At 44.6% G+C, this 18643-nt stretch overlaps 1 protein-coding gene and 1 long non-coding RNA gene across 3 annotated transcripts in view; both read right to left on the reverse strand.

Annotated features, from left to right (window-relative positions):
- LOC144698296 (uncharacterized) overlaps window positions 1–18643 on the reverse strand; it is an 869665-nt gene that overhangs the window by 67700 nt on the left and 783322 nt on the right. The window lies entirely within an intron of this gene.
- LOC144698542 (uncharacterized) lies at window positions 5997–17325 on the reverse strand. The gene is made up of 3 exons (XM_078570475.1): window positions 17197–17325; window positions 11798–12211; window positions 5997–6872 (listed from the first exon to the last, which is right to left on the reverse strand). The coding sequence occupies exons 1-3, from the start codon at window positions 17323–17325 to the stop codon at window positions 5997–5999; spliced, it is 1419 nt and encodes a 472-aa protein (XP_078426601.1).

The raw sequence follows: 18643 nt of genomic DNA on the forward strand, positions 1-18643 counted from the left end.
GGTATAAACAGAAAGGAATTTGTGTTTGTAGGGCAGAGGCATTTAAGATCTAACCAGCCTGTAAGCCTACAACTGTGTCTGCAAAGGAACCAAATTGAAAGGAACCTCATATTTAATTTTTCAGGTCAAATGTGCTTTGCCTGGTGTCTGTTTAAAGTCTATGGGTTATTGTTGCCTTGGTGAAGATTTACCTGGAGTGATTAATTTGGGGATTTGTTTAAAAACTATTATGGTAGTAATTTGTAGACATGTGTATGTGTTTAACTTGTTAAATTAATAAATGATTAGTTTAGTTTTATATATAAAAAAATCTTTTGAGGCTCGGTGGTCTTATTCCTGAATTCAGAGTTGCATCTCAAACATACCAATTAAAAATATAGGTTATGACAGTTGTTCAAGTTTCCCTCTCGGATTTAAACAACTGAGCCTTTACCAACTGCTGTGTTATAACACCCAGTGACAGAGAAGGAACAGTGATATATTTCCAAGTCAGGATGGTGAGTGGCTTGGAGGGGATCTTCCAGGTGGTGGTGCTCCCATGTGTCTGCTGCCTTTACCTTTCTAGATGGTAGTAGTCATGGTTTTGGAAGGTGCTGTCTAAAAAGACTTGGTGAGCACCTTCTAAACCCAAAAATTAGGGTGTGAACAATTGGAAAAACGATGAGATGCCCTCGCTCACATGAAATATTGGGGTGGTCTCTCTCCAGTGTGACTGTATTGCTCTGTCAGTATATGGGATAACCAACTTCATCTCTTCCCACATCCAGCTGCTGAGTGATCAGTCTGCAGTGTGAGTGATCCACGACTTTCCAGCTCAGACTGGAATTCGGTCCCTTCCCACATTCAACAACTTGCATTGATATAGCACCTTAACAATAGTAAAAATGCCCCAAACTGCTTCACAGGAGTGGTAACAGTCCCCACATTAACATGATGGTTTCTTGACAACTCTGTGCTCATGTCTCCAATTGAATCTCTAAAAGACTGCTGTAATTTCCATACAAAAAACAGGAATGCACAGATTTTACTGACATAAACCAGTGTGTCTGAGAAATGTTCTATAACATTGCGTAACAACCTTACGGTTGGAAAACCACAGATCCTCTGACTCAGTATGATCCATGCCTTGGTTGACCTGCTAGGAATATAAAATAAATGGTAATTGTTTGTCTATTTCATGTCAGTGACATCACACACATTTATTTTAGTCCAATGTCTCAGAGCTGATTGTCTCCCAGCCAAATTTCTTCCAACAATCTTAATAACGAGTCTTCCCTGTCTCCCAGTTTGTTTCTATTGCTCCTGCATTCAGCCGATCCCATTCTCATTTCCATGGATACTTCTCACTGGTATTGTCACTATTGTTTTCTTCTCTTTACTGTTTCTAAATCCGTTTCCTATCTGCTTTATGTCTCTCCATTCTGACTATTCAGGCATTGTTCCCAAAGTTGGTACGGATATAAAATGTGTCAAGCAGCATGGTATATATACTGTATCTGCTGTGTGCCTGCCATTTTCACCAGTCCCTCTATGTCCTCCTGACATTAGTTACTATCTTCATAACAGTTTCCTGTATTTCCCAGTTTTGTGTCATGTGCAAATTTGAAATTCTGCCCTATCTCCATGTCCAGGTCAGTAACATATATCAAAGAGATCACCAGTGCCAACACTAGACCCTGGGGTCACACTGCTGTAAACTCCCATCCATTCTGAAAAACAAACTTTTCTGCTTCCTGTCCCTGAGCCAATTTTATACCCAGGCTGAAACTCATGGGTTTCAGCTTTGCTGACAAGGCTATTGTGTGGTACCATATTAAACATCATTTGAATGCCCATGTAAAAGGTATCAACCCCATTCCCCTCATACACCCTCCCATTACTTCATCAAGTTGGTCAAAAATTATTTGTCTTTAACAAATCCATGGATTTTTTTCATTTATTAATCCATGCTTTTCAAAGTGCCAATTGATTTTCTCCCAGATTGTTGTCTCCAACCTTTCCCCACCACAGATGTGAAGCTGATTGTCCTGGAATTGCTGTGTTTTTGAACAGGAGTGTAACATTTACAATCTGTCAGTCCTTTGGCACCACTACTATATAAGGAAGTTTGGAAGATTGTGACCAGAGCCTCCACAAGTTCCATGTGAAGGATGCTGTCTCTGACAGTGCAGCAGTCCCTCAATGTCACCCTGGAGTGTCAGCCTAGATAATGTGCTCAGGTTTATTAATATTTTTTCTTGTTATTGATGTGGGTCATTAAGAAACAATGGACTCTTATGATGTCATCCAGTCCCAGTGCGATTATGTCATCCAGTCCCAGTGCGATGATGTCATGAAGACTATTCAATACCAGCGGAGCGTTAGTGGTGAAAACAGTTTTGTTCGAGATGGCAGCAAGTCCATTACTGATAGATCAGCAAATGGAATTAATGGGAAAGAAAGTGAGGCAGCTCATGAACATCAGGAATAGTGTTGTAAATTATGGAGAGGAACAAAATCTTCAGTACCTGCTAGTTGTGGTGCAATACATGTCCCAGGAGCAACAATGAACAAACTCAGTGGAATATTGAACTATTGAGTCAAAGCAGAATTATATTCTTTCTCCTTGTGACCTGCCTCAGAATTCTCTCCATCACCAGACCATCAACATGAGGGGAATTAACATTTTCAATAATTCCAAGAGGAAAGTAGAGGCTGTAATTATCCAGGATGTTCTTCTGAAATTTACGCTACCTCCCATTGTCACCAAGGCTGGCAATGGGCCACTCAATGTTAGGATTTTGCTGTTGCCTCTGTCCCAGATGTGGTTCAATATAGACTTAATGTTAAGAGAAAGGGGTGGGATTGGATGGTCAAAACTGCTCACAGGCTATAGTGGGTGATGTTTACTAGAATTGGCCAAAAATTGTGGATCTCATAGGAACCAATACTTTTTCCCCAGTATTAGTCAGTTTGGTTGGTGTTGTCCACCCGATAGGACAGGAAGTGTCCTCATGTCTGTCTGTTTGTATTGGTGTGAATGTGTCTCTGAGTGTGTATATGTGTTTGCGTGTGGAGAGAGGTTGCCTGCATGTGTGCGTCTTTGTGTGTGGAGAAGATGTCGGTATGTGTTGTGTGTGGAGAGAGGTTGTGTGTTTGTGTGTGTGGAGAAGATGTCGGTATGTGTGTTGTGTGTGGAGAGAGGGTGTGTGTATGTAAGACAGACAGACTAAGTGTATGTGGGTCTCTGTGATTGGGTCTCTGTGTGTGCTGCTTCTCATTCGCTTTAACGCAAACCTTCCTCTCCAAACAGACAATGTGGCTTTTGAGAATCCCATCGAGTTATGTGAATGTTACAATTACAACATTCTTCAGACATTCTTCAACTACAGGCTGACTGTGTGCTGTGTAAAACCTGACATCAGCACAACCAGGCCCACTTCTCCTGGAACAACATGAAGTGTCTGCTGCTTTCCAGGTCCCTTCCTTTCCCCTCACTATTATCCTCAGATCGTTTGCAAATTCCTTTTGAGGTGCGACATTCTTTTCCGGAATCCATGTTGAGGATCTCTAATGGATCCTTCTCTTCCCCAGTAATCAGAAACAGAATAGCTTCAGATCCCTTCAAGCATCTTCCCTGTGATCGTGGTCACATTGATGGGCCTGTCATTCCCTGGCTCTGATTTGTCCCCGATTTGGAAAGTGGGAACACCATGAGCTACTTTCCGATCTCAGGGAACAATCGCTGACTCTATTGAGCTGCTGAAGATACGGACAATAGGCTCACAGGGCTCCCAACCCATCTCTTTAAACCCCCTTGGGTGGATATCATCTGGACCTGGAGCACCATCTAGTTTGATATTCCCTATTTTCTCCAGGGTGACAATCCCTTTCTATTTTAATATTGATGATGTTATTGTCGACAGCACATCCCACAGCTGGAATCTGAGCATCATCCACAGGAGTGCAGACTGATGTGAAACAGACATTTAACAGCTCTGTCATAGCCTGGCAATCTGATTCAATCTGTCCTCAACTGTCTTTCAGTGGCTCAAAACCACTTTTAACCATCTTCCCACTCCTGTTGGAGCTGGGAAAGCTTTGCTGTTATTCCCACAATTGTTCACCACTTTCTTTCCCAAAGACCTCTTCTCTAATGGCTGCTTTTCTCTCCCTCAATTGTGGGTGATATATGTCTGACACACACACACACACAGACAGACACACACTCACACATCAATAAAACAGGGCATTCCAGGAAATACAAAGCAGCTCTTTCTTTATCTGGAGATAAATGTCTGTTGTATAATTCTCCCAGCAGTTTACAAGTACCTCTGAAATAGTCCATCTGCTACTTTAATGCAGAGTTTAATCAATGTATTTAAAATAGATTTATTATAAATGAGTTAACACCTGCCTTTCAATGGTGGATACAGAATAATTACCACAATCATTTTCAGACTGGAAACTTAAGCCTGCCATTTCACCTTCAGTCAGTAACAGATCACAGTTTTGCACCAATCTCTGATTTGGCAGCACGTTTCAAGAATTCACCGTTGTTCTTCCTGACTCTAAACACAGTTGTACAGGAGCCTCCTGTTCTGTGTCCAGGAGATCTGAACCATGGAAGGGAGCAGCTGGGACACATTTCTTACACACCTCAGGGTTAAGCCACACAGGGACTTTAGTCTATCTCCTCTCTCTTCACTGACAGCAAAGTGCTGTTTGTCCCTCAATGTGACCCTGACGGACTGTGTCCAGGCTGAATTTCTGTTCCTGTCGAATGTTCCTCGACTCAGATTGTCCTTTCTGAGCTCCAGCCAGGTGATGTTAAATACTCAGTTGGGAAAGGCAAAAAACTACAACAATGTGTTCAAAACAAAGCTGATTTGTTTGAAATTCATCTAGAATATTAAACTTCAGCCCAGTAGCAGGGATTATTAACATCAGCAGAAACAAACCCCAATTGTCAGAATGAACAGTGTTCAGTCCTGGATGTGATTAACAGCAGCAATAACAGCAGAATCCAACTCATTCAGTCACTTATGAACTCGCTGGTCTGTCAGTAGGTGAGGTGACCGAGTGAATAACTTCCACACACGGAGCAGGTGAACAGCCTCTCCCCAGTGTGAATGTATTTGTGTTTCAGCAGATCCATTTTGCTTTCAAATCTCCGTTCACAGCCAGAACTTTGAATAGGTTCCGTATCAGTGTGAACAAGTTGATGTGTATTGATTTGGGACGACTGAATGAATCTCTTCCCACACCTGGAACAGGTGAAAAATCTCTGTCCCCCATGTGAGTGTGCTGGTGGACACTGAGTTCACATGAACACCTGAACCCAGTCCCACAGTGAGAGCACATAAACTGTCTCTCGTCAATGTGAATATGTTGATGGCACATCAACTTCACAGAACTTTTATAACATTCCCATAATCCAGACATTTAAAAGATCTTCCATCAGTGTGAACTCACTGCTGTGTCAACAGGCTGATTGAATCAGTGAATCTCTTCCCACACATAGAGCATGTGAATGACTTCTCCCCGCTGTGAACCATCAGGGAATGTGGGTTGTTAAAGCTCTTGTCACAGTCTAAATATTTAAAACCTCTCTCCAATCTGAACTTGGGTATGCAGGCCCGAGAGAGAAAGATGTGAGGTCAGAGCTCAGACGAGGGGGAGCTTCAGAGACAGTTTGTCCTGGTGGGTTAGTGGAAGGGAGGGAAGCAGCAGAGGCAGCTGATCGGATTGTCTTAATCTTAGTGACAAAGAAGCTCCATGAGCTCCTCACACTTGTTGCTGGAGATGAGGATGGAGGAGAGATGAGAGAGGGAGAGCCCTTCAAAAGGAACTAACTTGTGTTTGACATATTAAAAAGATTCAGCACACTGTGTGTTTGGGAAAAAAAACTGATTTATTTGACTTTTACCCAGAATATTAGCCCCTAGAATTGGGCCAGGGTTTATTAACATCAGCAGAAACAGACCCCAATGAACATGATTCAGTCCTGGATGTGATTAACAGCAAAATCCAATTACTGTAGTCACCAGAGCTTGCTGGTGTCTCAGCAAGTGGGATGACTGAAGGAATCCCTTCCCACACTCAGAGCAGGTGAATGGTCTCTGCCCAGTGTGAACTCGCTGGTGTAAAATGAGGGCAGACGACCACCTGAACCCAGTCCCGCATTGAGAGCACCTGAATGGTCTCCCGTCACTGTGAACACGTTGATGGGACATCAGTTCGCTGGAACTTTTAAAGCACTTCCCACAGTCTGGGCATTTAAAAGGTCTCTCCCCAGTGTGAACTTGCTGGTGTGTCAGCAGGGTGGAAAACTGAGTGAATCCCTTCCCACACTGGGAGCAGGTGAAAGGTTTCTCCCCAGTGTGAAGCCGCTGGTGTCTCAGTAGGGAGTTTAACTGAATGAATCTCTTGCCACAGTCGGAGCAGGTGAATGGTCTCTCCCCAGTGTGAATTTGCTGGTGTACAGTGAGTTGAGATGATCGCCTGAACCCAGTCCCACAGTGAGAGCACCTGAATGATCTCTCATCAGTGTGAGTTCGCTGGTGTTTAATGAGTGCAGACGATGTCTTGAACCCACTCCCACAGTGGGGGCACATGAACGGTCTCTCATCTATATGAACACGTTGATGGCACATCAGATCACGGGAACTTTTATAGCACTTCCCGCAATCTGGACATTTATGTGGTCTCTCATCAGTGTGAACTCGCTGGTGTGTCAGCAGGTTGTATGAATGCGTGAATCCCTTCCCACACTCAGAGCAGGTGAACGGTCTCTCCCCAGTGTGAATTCGCTGGTGTCTCAGCAGCGAGGATGACTCAGTGAACCCCTTCCCACACTTGGAGCAGGTGAATGGTTTCTCCCTGGTGTGAACTCGCTGGTGTCTCAGCAGGCACAAGGAATCAGTGAATCCCTTCCCACAATCAGAACAGATGAACAGCCTCTCCCCGGTGTGACTGCACTGATGAGTTTCCAACTTGGATGGGTAATTGAATCCCTTACCACAGTCCACACATTTCCGTGGTTTCTACCCATTGTGACTATATTTATGTCTTGACAGACCAGATGATCGGCTGAAGCCTCGTCCACACACACAACACGTGTACGATTTCTCCCCACTGTGAACGGTGCTTTTTCCTTCCATGTTCAAAATCCAATGATATTCAGATTAGCACAAATTGGGCGACCCCATCAGAACCGGATGTGATGTTTGGTTTCAAATTCCAGACTGCAAATCCTCCCCTTCTAAAACCCTGTAAAATTGATTTAAAACAGAAAAAAAAGAGTGAGAGCAAGCCCACAAAAACACAAAGGCAGGTTGTGAAATTGAGCTGAATGAATTTGGTAATCTGTGGGCCTGGAGCTAGGAATAAGTGACCATGAAAGCTGGTGGATTGTTGCAAAAGCCCAACTGATTCACTAATGTCCTTCAGGGAAGGGAACATGCCACCTGGTCTGGATCTACACAAGACTCTGGCCTCTGTTACAGGAGAGAAAGGGAGGGAGAGAGGGGCAGGAGAGACGGGGTGAAAGATTTTATACATCTACAATGCAACTAAAGCTTTGACAGGATCTCCCAAACCCTCAGCTTCCATCCCAAGAAGGACCAGGGTAACAGGTGTATGTGAACACCATCACTTCCAAGTCACAAACCATCTTGACTTGTCTGACATCCAGTACTGGGAAAGAGACATTTCCTCCATTTAAATATTGAGAAGGCAGAAGCCATTTTCTTCAGTCCCTGTTACAAACTCCACTCCCTAGCCAGACTCCATCCCTCTCCCTGGTAACTGTCTGAAACTGAACCAGACTGTTCACAACCATGGTGAAATATTTCACCTTAAGATGAGCTTCCAACCACATAGCCACATCATCACCAAGATCGCCTATTTCCACATCAGTAACATCTCCTGACTCCACCCAGTCTCAGTTCATGTGCTGCTGAAACTCTCATCCATTCCTTTGTTACCTTTAGACTTAACTAGCCTAATGCTCTCCTGGCCGGCCTCCCACATTCAACCACTCTGTAATTTTCAGGTCATGTAAAACTCTGCTACCTGTGTGCTTACTCACACAAAGTCATGTTCACCCCGCACCCCTGTGCTCAGTGACCTACAAAGGTTTCCTTTTCATAAGCACCAACATTTTAAAATTATCATCCTTGTTTTCCTCCATGGTTGTGATCATCCCTGTCTTTGTAATCGCCTCCAGCCATATACCCCTCCGAGATCTCTACCCTCAGCTAATTCCAGCCTCTTGAGCATTCCCGATTTTAATCGCTACACCATGGGTGACCGTTCTTTCATTTGCCTAGTCCACAAGCTCTGAAATATCCTCCTTAAATCTCTCCACCGTACTTTCCCCCTTTAAGATTCTCCCTAAAACCTACCTCTTTGACCAAGCTGCCCTAATATCTCGTCTTGTGGCTCAGTGTCAAATGTTAATTTGTGACATTTCTGTGAAATGTCTTGGAAAGTTTTATTATTTTAAAGGCAGAATATAAATACAAATTATTGTCACTGACCTGGACACATATCGTTGTTTCTGTCTCATCAAGAAGACATTGTTAATCAAAGCGTGAAGCAGACAGAATGGGAGCAACTTGTCCATCAGTCATCGAAAAGGTTCCAAAAATATCGCCCCCTAGAAAGATGGCGGCAGCGCATGCGCCCTGCTGCACATTGCCCCCAATAAAGATGGCGGCCGCTAATCAAGATCTGCAACTGGGAGAAAGCTGCGGCCTCGCTCGGTGCAAAAGGGGAGACGGGCCCAGGGAAACCGGGAAGTTCGATTTTTGGCGTTTGCGGTTTACACAACATGTTTACGAAACCGCTTCGCTCACCCACTGGATCCATCGTTCCCTTCCCCCCGCCATTCACCCACTCACCGATTGCGGATCCGAGAAAGAACCTTATCTCGAGCGCCATTACTCACACTGCGCATGCTTCACTCCCAATCCGGCCCCGCCCCTCATTCACTCCGATTGGTTGGAGGACCAGTCGGTCCTCCAGTGCTGCCCCCTCTTCCTATTGGTCCGGAGCTGCCGTCAATCAGCCGGGCATTGTGACGGTTTCAAATGGTGAGAGCGGCCACAGACTCAGCCTGACTTGCTGATTCTTGGCAGCATTTTCTGTTTGGGAATTAGAGCTAGAGATGGATGGTCAGTTCCCCTCTGTCCGGGGGGGATTCACACTCATTTCCTTAGTGCACTGATTATCACTTTTACTTTACATGAGAAAGTCCCCGGTTCAATCCCGGCTGGAAACTTTGTGTTTACAATTTATTTTTATTCATTCATGAGATGTTAGGGAGGAGTTCAAGGATTTTGACCCGACAACAGTGAAGGAACAGCGATACATTTCCAAGTCAGGATGGTGAGTGGCTTGGAGGGGAACGTACAGGTGGTGGTGTTCTCATCTATCTGCTGTCCTTGTCCTTCTTGGTTTATTGTTAGAAGAGGTGGAGTTCAAAGAGTCTGGTGATCCAATGAAAATTTACATTGAATGAGATGTGCACTCGATCTTACTTAGCTTCCAATATATAAATTAACAGATTCAGACAAAAAAAAATAACTGATAAAGGCAAAATAGTGTGGATGCTGAAAATCTGAAACAAAAACAAAAAATGCTGTAAAAACTCAGGAGGTCTGACAGCATCTGTGGAGAGAAAGACAGAGTTAACGCTTTGAGTCCTTATGAGTCTTCTTCAGAGCGAAGAGAATAAAAATGTGGTGAAATTTATACTGCTTAATGGGGGTGGAGCAGGTGAAGCTGCATTGAAGGCCAGCGATACGTGGAGTTAAAAGAGAGATTGCCAAAGATGTCATAAACAAAAAGTCAAAGGGTGTTGACGGTGATGGTACTGGCGAAATGAGGTGCTAATGGTGACATTAAGGGTAGAAAGCAGAATGTGATAATAGTCGGACAAGGGTAAGCACTCTGGAAAAAAACATGAGCAACTGACAGATTGCTCTAGTGGGGGTGGGGTGGTGGGAGAAAAGATCGAAAATAGGCTATAAGGTGGGGATAAAACGATGAATAAAATTGAAAATGAATTTTAAAAATAATAATAACAATAAGTGGAAAAAATAACAATTAAAAAGTGAAAATTAATATTGAAAATAGTGGATAAAAAAAGAGGTGAGGATGGAGGAGAGAGTTAATGGGCTGAAGTTATTGAACTCAATGTTAAGTCCGGAAATAAACTGAAACTGGTATTGTAATGGCGGCCAGATTACCCACAATCCCGTGCGCCTTAGAAACCGCCCTATCTGCCGCGGGTTGTCTGGGTGGAATGCGCATGCTCGGAGTCTCCTGCTCTCTTTGCTTGAAGTTGGTGCCGGAGAGAAGCCGGAAGCGGCGGATTGAGAGATTGGAGAATGTTCATTGGTTCAGATTCGGCTCTGTGGCCGCACTCGGGGTTTATAAACCCCTCCCCCCGACACTGGCCACTCACCTGACAGCTCACAATGCCCGGCTGATTGACGGCAGTTGCGGACCAATAGGAGAAGTAGGCAGTGCTGGATGACCGAATGGGAGCAGCTGCTCCTCCAGCCAATGAAAGTGAATGAGGGGCGGGGCTGAGACCGGATCTCCCTCATTGGCTGAAACTCTGCATCATTCTGAAAACGGATTGTCTCAAACTCCAGGAGAAAAGTGGACCTTTCTGTTTGTGACTTTAAACAGATGAAACCCTGTGGGTGTGGAGCAGACATTTCAATATTTGTTACTGATGAAACAATGTACAAACAATTCAAGGGCTGACTTTAAGGAATAATAGGGCAGACAGGGAAAGTCATCGTTACCACTGGAGGGAAAAAGGTTTCAATAAATGAACGAGCAGAAGGGTTAGGACAGGTTAGGGAGAAGGTTAATACTGTCATCATTCAGAACATCACATGGAAGCCAAGGCCAGAGAGAGGGAGGCCCACCACAGACAGGTCGAGAAGGACCAGAAGGGAAATATTACCTTTGTCACAGCCATATAGAATGTCATTTGTGGCTTCAATAAGAACTGTTTTGGAACTGAGGTGGGGAATAAACCTGATTGGAGGGATTCAAACCTGGTGTCCGAGGAAAGATGGACATGGATTTGGGAGATTACAAAACGTTTAAGTATTTTTGAAAGGAAAGTGAGGCTAGAAATGGGGCGGCAGCATGCAAAGATGCTGAAGGGTTTGTGTTTTTATTTAAGGACAGTGGTAATGACGTAAGATTTAAAGGAGAGAGGAACAGTACCTGAAAAGAGAAAACCATTGACAATGTTAGCAAAGATGGGGAAGTTGTGTTGTCAGTCGTTTAGTGGCAATAGGGTTGAGAGAGAAGGTGGTGCCCACAGAGGGCACCGAGAGGTCATGAGGGAAGGTGGGAGAGAAACTGGAGAAAGATGTGGGCTCAGGTCTTGGACAAGGGGGAACTTTAGAGACAGTTTGTCCCAGTGGGAGAGTGGAAGGGAGGGAAGCAGCTGATCGGATTGTCTAAGGCTTAGTGACAAAGAAGCTCCATGAGTTCCTCATATTCTAGCTGGAGGTGAGGATGGAGGAGGCAGGGGTAAGGGAGAGCCCTTCAAAAGTAACTAACTTGTGTTAGAGATATTATAAAGGCTCGACACACAGTTTACCTAACACAAAGCAGATTTATTTCAATTTTACTGGGTTGGAGTTTATTAACATCAGCAGAAACAGACCCCAATGAACACTGTTCAGATCTGAATGGCATTTGTAAGAAAATCCAAACCCTGCAGTTCCTTGTGGACTCTGTGGTGCTTCAGCAGGTGGGATGAGCGAGTGCATCCCTTTCCACACACTGAGCAGGTGAATGGCCTCTCCCCAGTGTGAACTTGCTGGTGCCTAAGCAGTGTGGATGACTGAATGAATCCTTTCCCACACACAGAGCAGGTAAATGGCCTTTCCCCAGTGTGAATGTGCTGGTGTTTCACTAGGGTGGATGAATCAGCAAATCCCTTTTTACATACGGAGCAGATGAATGGCCTCTCCCCTGTGTGAACTCGCTGGTGTGTCTGCAGGATGGATGACTGAGTGAATCTCTTCCCACACACAGAGCACGTGAATGGTCTCTCTCCAGTATGAGTGCATCGATGAATTTCAAGCTGGGATGGTCTATTAAATCCTCGCCCACAGTTCCCACATTTCCACGGCTTCTCCCCAGTGTGAACTCGCTTGTGTTTCAGTAGGTTGGATGCATCTGCAAATCCCTTTTCACACACAGTGCAGGTAAATGGCCTCTCCCCATTGTGAACTCGCTGGTGTGTCTGCAGCGTGGATAACTGAGTGAATCCCTTCCCACACTCAGAGCAGGTGAACGGCCTCTCCCCAGTGTGAATTCCCTTGTGTTTCTGTAGAGTTGAAGGATCAGAAAATCCCTTTTTACACACTGAACATGTGAATGGCCTCTCTCCAGTGTGAGTGCGCCGATGAATTTCCAACTGAACCTCTTCCCACAGTCCCCACATTTCCACGGTTTCTGCCCAGTGTGACTGCACTTGTATTCTGACAAGTCAGATGATCGGCAGGAGCCTCGTCCACACACAGAACACGTGCACGGTTTCTCCCCATGGTGAACGGTGCTTTTTCCCTCCATGTTCAAAATCCGATGATATTCAGGTTACGATGAATTGGCGACACTGTCAGATCCTGATGTGATGTTTGGTTTGGGTTTCCCGACTTCAAATCCTCCCCTTCTAATACCCTGTGAAATTGATTTAAAACAGAAAAAAGGAAGTGAGAGAGAACCCACATAAACACAAAGGCAGGTTATGAAATTGAGCTGAATGAATCTGGGAACTTGTGGGACCGACACTAGGAAAAAGTGACCATGAAAACTGCTGGATTGTCATAAAAACCCAACTGGTTTACTAATGTCCTTCACGAATGGAACCTGCCAACTAGTCTAGGCCTATACAAAACACCAGCATCTCTGGGAGGAAACAGAGAGGGAGATGGGAGAGGCAGGGGTGAAAGAGAGAGATTTTCTACATCTACAACTCCACTGGGCCTTCGACAGAATCTCCAACACCCTCAACCTTCACCACCTGGAAGGACCAGGGTAACAGGTGCATGTGACACTGTCCTGACTTGTCCGGCATCCAATACTGGATGAACAGAAATTTCCTCCATTTAAATACTGAGAAGACTGAAGCCATTGTCTTCAGGCCCACTACAAACTCCACTCCCTATTCAACGACTCCATCCCTCTCCTTGACAACTGTCTGAGGCTGAACCAGACTGTTCACAATCATGGTGAAATATTTCACCCCAAGATGAGCTTCCAACCACATATCCACATCATCACCAAGACCGCCCATTTCCACATCAGTAATAAAAACAGAAGATGTCGGAAACACTCAGGAAAGATAGAGATGTAATAGGTTTTGAGTCAGTGAAAGGGGGATTGTGAGGGAAGAACAAAATGGAAGGTCTGTGATCAGGTAGATCCACCTCAGTAACATCGCCCAGCTTTGCCATTACCTCAGCTCAACCATTTCCGAAACTCTCATCCATTCCTTTGTTCCCTCTAGACATGACGATGCTGACACTTTCCTATCCGGCCTCCCACATTCAACTTCCATAAACCTGAGATTATCCAAAATTTCACTCTCTGTATCACAGAGTCACAGAATTGTTACAGCACAGAAAGAGGCTATTCGGCCCACGCCGTCTGCACTAGCTCTCTGAATGAGCAATTCACTTAATGCCAATCCATACCTTCTCCCCATAACCCTGCACACACTCCCTTTTCAGGTATTAATCCAATTCCCTCTTGAATGCTTCGATCGAACCTGCCTCCACCACACTCTCAGGCAGAGCATTCCTGATCTTAACCACTCACTGTGTGGTAAGGTTTCTACTAATATCTCCATTGATTCTTTTTCAATTACCTTAAATTTTTGCCCTCTTCTTCTCGAACCTTCCACCAATGGGAATATTTTCTCCCTCTCAACTCTGTCTAGACTCCTGATGATTTTGAATACCTCTATCAAATCTAAAAAAATCTTACTCACGCCGTGTCCCTTCCCCCCATCAGCACTCTGTGGATTGTCCTACACAGGCTCCCGGTGAAGCAACACATCAATTTTAAAATTCACATCCCTGGTTACAAATCCTTCTGTGGTCTCCTCCTCTCCATTTCCAGTCACACAGATGTTCAAAATCTCATAGCATAAATAAAACAAACAAACCTTATTCTTTCCACATTCAAAAGCTGATAACATTCAGGTTCTGAGGAATTGAGTGACTGTGAGACTTGAATATGATTGTTGATTTGAGTTTCCTGTCTTGAAATCCTCCCCTTCTAATATCCTGCAAAAGAAATTTACAAGACCTATATCAGAAGAGACAAATATTTCTCTTGGTGAAGTGTAAATCCTCCCCTTCTAACCCACTGTAAAAGGAGTTTCCAAAATCAAATCTCTGTCAGTCCAGGATTGAAATTCACAATATTCTCTCCTCCTGTTATCTGGACCAGGATGACCGCGCATGCGCCCTGCTGCACGTTGCCCCCTATAAAGATGGCGGCCGTTACCCTTGGGCCTGGCAACGGGAGAAATCCAGATTCTTTCTGCACGTTCTCTGAAAACACAAGACCGGTACCTTTTTATTTGGGGTCTGCGGCCTGAACTGTATCTTTATGAAGCCTCCCTGCCCACTCCGCTGGCTCCATTCCTCCTCACACACCCACTCACTCTGTTAGTTTGCTCCGCTCGACATTCTCTCACCCGCTCTGAGCAGCTTCAGTCACAGACCCGCACTGCGCATGCTCATGAAACACACCGAATTGCGCATGCTCCAATCACGCACGCTCTCGCACACACAGCTCAATGCGCATGTGCAGGGAGCTGCTTTAATAAGGATAGGGCACATTCTGCCCCGCAGCGAATGCTGGGTGATCACCCCGCCATTGAAAGGCGATAATGCAGAATAGAAACCTATGTCCTGTAAGCAGAATACGATGAGTGCCATTGGGCCAAGATATAAAATTGTTGAATCAATTGATGCAATCTGGCATCCACCATAATTCTCTCCTAGATGTAATGAACAGCAGAACAAACCCCGTCAGGTAGATCTGAACTCAATGGAGTCTCAGCAGATGGGGTGAGCTAGAAATTATATTTCCCCAATACGTGGTACATTTAAACCGTGTCTTGCCAGTAGCAGTGCTCTGATTTTGGATCAAATCCTTTGAACTTTTAAAGGTGGAGTGTTAACATGTGGGGAAACTGAATAAAGCCCTTTGCACACATGAAGTATCTGAATTTTTAAAAAAATCATTCACAGGATGTGATCTTCGCTGGCTAGGCCAACATTTATTGCAGTGTCCGCAGTTGCCCTTAAAAAGGTGGTGATGAACAGCCTTCTTGAACCACTGCAGTCCATGTGGTGAAGGTGCACCCACAGCGCTGTTAGGAAGGGAGTTCCAGGATATTGACCCAGTAACAGTGAAGGAACGCCGATACATTTCCAAGTCAGGATGGTGAGTGACTTGGAGTGGAACGTCAAGGTGGATGTGTTCCCATGCATCTGCTGCTCTTGTCCTTCTAGATGGTAGTGGCCGTGGGTTTGGAAGGTGCTGTCTAAGGAGCCTTGGTGAATTCCTGCAGTGCATCTTGTAGATGGTGCATACTGCTGTCAATGTGCGTTGGTTGTGGAGGGAGTGAATGTTTGTGGATATGGTAGCAATCAAGCCGGCTGCTTTGTCCTGGATGGTGTCAAGCTTCTTGAGTGTTGTGTGAGCTGCACTCATCCAGGCAAGTGGGGCGTATGCCATCACACTCCTGACTTGTGCCTTGTAGATGGTGGACACGCTTTGGAAAGTCAGGTGGTGAGTTACTTGTCACATGACTCCTAGTCTCTGACCTGCCTTTGTAGCCACAGTATTTATTGGTTAGTCTAGTTCAGTTTCTGGTCAATGGTAACACCCAGGATGTTGATCGCGGGGGATTCAGTGATGGTAACACCATTGAACATCAAGGGACGATGTTTGGATTCTCTCTCTTGTTGGAGGTGGTCTTTGCCTGACATTTGTGTGGTGCGAATGTTACTTGACACTTGTCAGCCCAAGCCTAGATATTGTCCAGGTCTTGCTGCATTTGGACATGGACTGCTTCATTATCTGTGGAGTCGCGAATGGTGCTGAACATTGTGCAATGATCAGTGAACATCCCCCCTTCTGATCTTATGATGGAAGGAAGGTCATTCATGAAGCAGCTGAAGATGGTGGGGCCGAGGACACTACCCTGAGGAACTCGTGCAGTGATGTCCTGGAGCTGAGATGACTGATCTCCAACAACCACAACCATCTTCCTTTGTGCTAGGTATGATCCAACCAGCAGGGGTTGCACTGGTGAGACTGTGTTGCTGTGTCTGTAAATGGGATGATAGAGTGAATCCCTTTCCTTTTCCAGCTGGTGAATGATCTGTTAACAGTGTGAGTTTACCTATACGTCTTCAGCTCAGACATAGATCTCAAACCCTTCTGGTAATGGGTTCCACATTCTTAGCACTTAGTTAAAGAATCAGTTAAAGAAAAACAAAATGCTGCAGATGCTGGATATCTGAAAGAAAAACAGAAAATTCTTGAATTCTCAGCAGATCTGTTGTGTCTGTCGGGAGGGAAACATAGTTTTCATTTCAGGTCTCTAACCTTTGGTCAGAACTACACTGCATCCGAACTGTTAATTATGCCTCTCAATCCAAAGTTGCTGCCAGATGTGGTCAGGGAACTCAAGAGGAAAAGGAAAATCCATTTTGAGGAATGGGGTCAGAGGAGACTGAAGCGTGAACTGTCCGACTGACCAGAGACAGTCAAGACACCTTTCCCTTCTTTAAGGTGCTGGAATATTGACTCTGATGTTATCAGTGAAATTAACTGATCTGAAGCATTGAAAGGATTCTCGTTACTGCACATCAGGAATCCAAACCTAATACCGGCTTCAGGACAATCAGAATACTTGGTAACAGACAAGACACTGAAAGGCTCGAAGGGACACGGCACCCGTTGTAGGAGAGCTGGTTCCCGGTGACATGGATGTGTCTGCAGTGGGTGGGATCAGACTGTTTCCATGTAACCACAACAAATGCCCCACCTTTTAATTTTGGAAGAGTAAAACTGATAAGAGAGCAATGGTCATTCTGGAAGTGGCAATCTTAAGCTTTAACTCGCAGACACCCACGTTTAGGATACCTTGCAGGTGAAGCTTGTATCAGTCTCTGTGTTGCAATTGGTCATCGCGTTGTCTATCAGCCAGAAGGTTGGTGGTTCGAGGCTACCCAGAAACGGAGTTTGCACTGTTTTCTCTCCATCAGCATTCATTGTCACACAGTTCTGGGTTGTCATTGGCTAATTGAACTGCAAAAAAAATCCCACAAACGTTGCAAACTCTACCCTTACCCAGTGAGTTCCCACACCAATGTTTTTGTTATGAATGTTCATTCCAAACACAATAAAAAAATGAACGACTATGTAGTTACATCTAATTCATTAGAAACATGTGAAGTTATTGCATTCAAACAAACCCATCAATTATTCTATCTTCCTCAGCTCCACAGTGAGTGAGACAGGGAAAAGCACAAAAGCAGCAATATTCTGGCCCCGCACTCTCCAATCACCCGCTGCCAGCAGAAAGATACACTCACTTTGCTGAATGTTTATTTTGTGAAATGGTGAAGAGGAAATGTAATGCGACTGTGAGATATTACATTCACTGAACATACAACTACAAACACGAAAGATGCAAAAAGTGCCAGCTCACTGTCAAAAAAGATGCCTGCCATGTTAAATTTTAATAGAAAGAATGAGGAGAGACAAGAGAAATATAAACTGCAGTGGGGAAAATGCGCGCTTATAAAATTAGCTGAATTCCTTTGCCACCAGCCGGCATGGACACGACGGGCCAAATGTGATCCTCCTCTGCTGTAGACATTTATGATTTTATACCATTGACATTAACCTGTACACAGGGCCAGTTGTTTTGGCAGATTGGTTTATTTGATGGAGCCCAAATCCATTGGGGTTCCCCGCTTCTCATTATTCCTGGCTTTAACTCTGTGTCTACTTAGAGACAAACCCTCTCTCACTCTCGGTGTATATGTCTGTGTGTGTGTTCCTCTGTGTGTGTCAATGTAACTCAGTTCCCCGGGAGGTGAATACATTTTTACCAGCACAAACTTTATTCACATTAGTTGTGCAGATTCAAGTTAAAATGGTAGAGAAAAAAATATCAGGATGAAAGTTGCAAGAGAGAGTTTGAAATGTTTGGAAGGAGGTGCAGCTAAGAAGTGGAAGATGTGAATGATGTTATTGATGATTGAGAGGAATGCATTTGAACCTTGGGGCTTTTGTACGTCGATTATCTTCCACACTTTGAAATTCGGAACAAGCTGAGGCTCCAGGTGGAAAACAGCGTTTGTCTCCATATGTGTTGGGATATGAAGGTTTCTTTCTCACACCCCCGCTGTGCTCTGTCGCTAGATCATGGGACACTTAGTTTTAGTGTCGTGGATTTCGAGCCCCGTGCTGCATCTCTTAAAATTTTGCTGCTTTAAAACAAACAAAAAAAAAATCATTCTGTGGAACTTGCATCGAGGCTTAAAGGGTTTTCACAAAACGAAATTAAACATTTATTAATGAA

This window comes from Cetorhinus maximus, chromosome 23 (genome assembly GCF_964194155.1).
Source record: "Cetorhinus maximus chromosome 23, sCetMax3.hap1.1, whole genome shotgun sequence".
Classification (NCBI taxonomy): domain Eukaryota; kingdom Metazoa; phylum Chordata; class Chondrichthyes; order Lamniformes; family Cetorhinidae; genus Cetorhinus; species Cetorhinus maximus.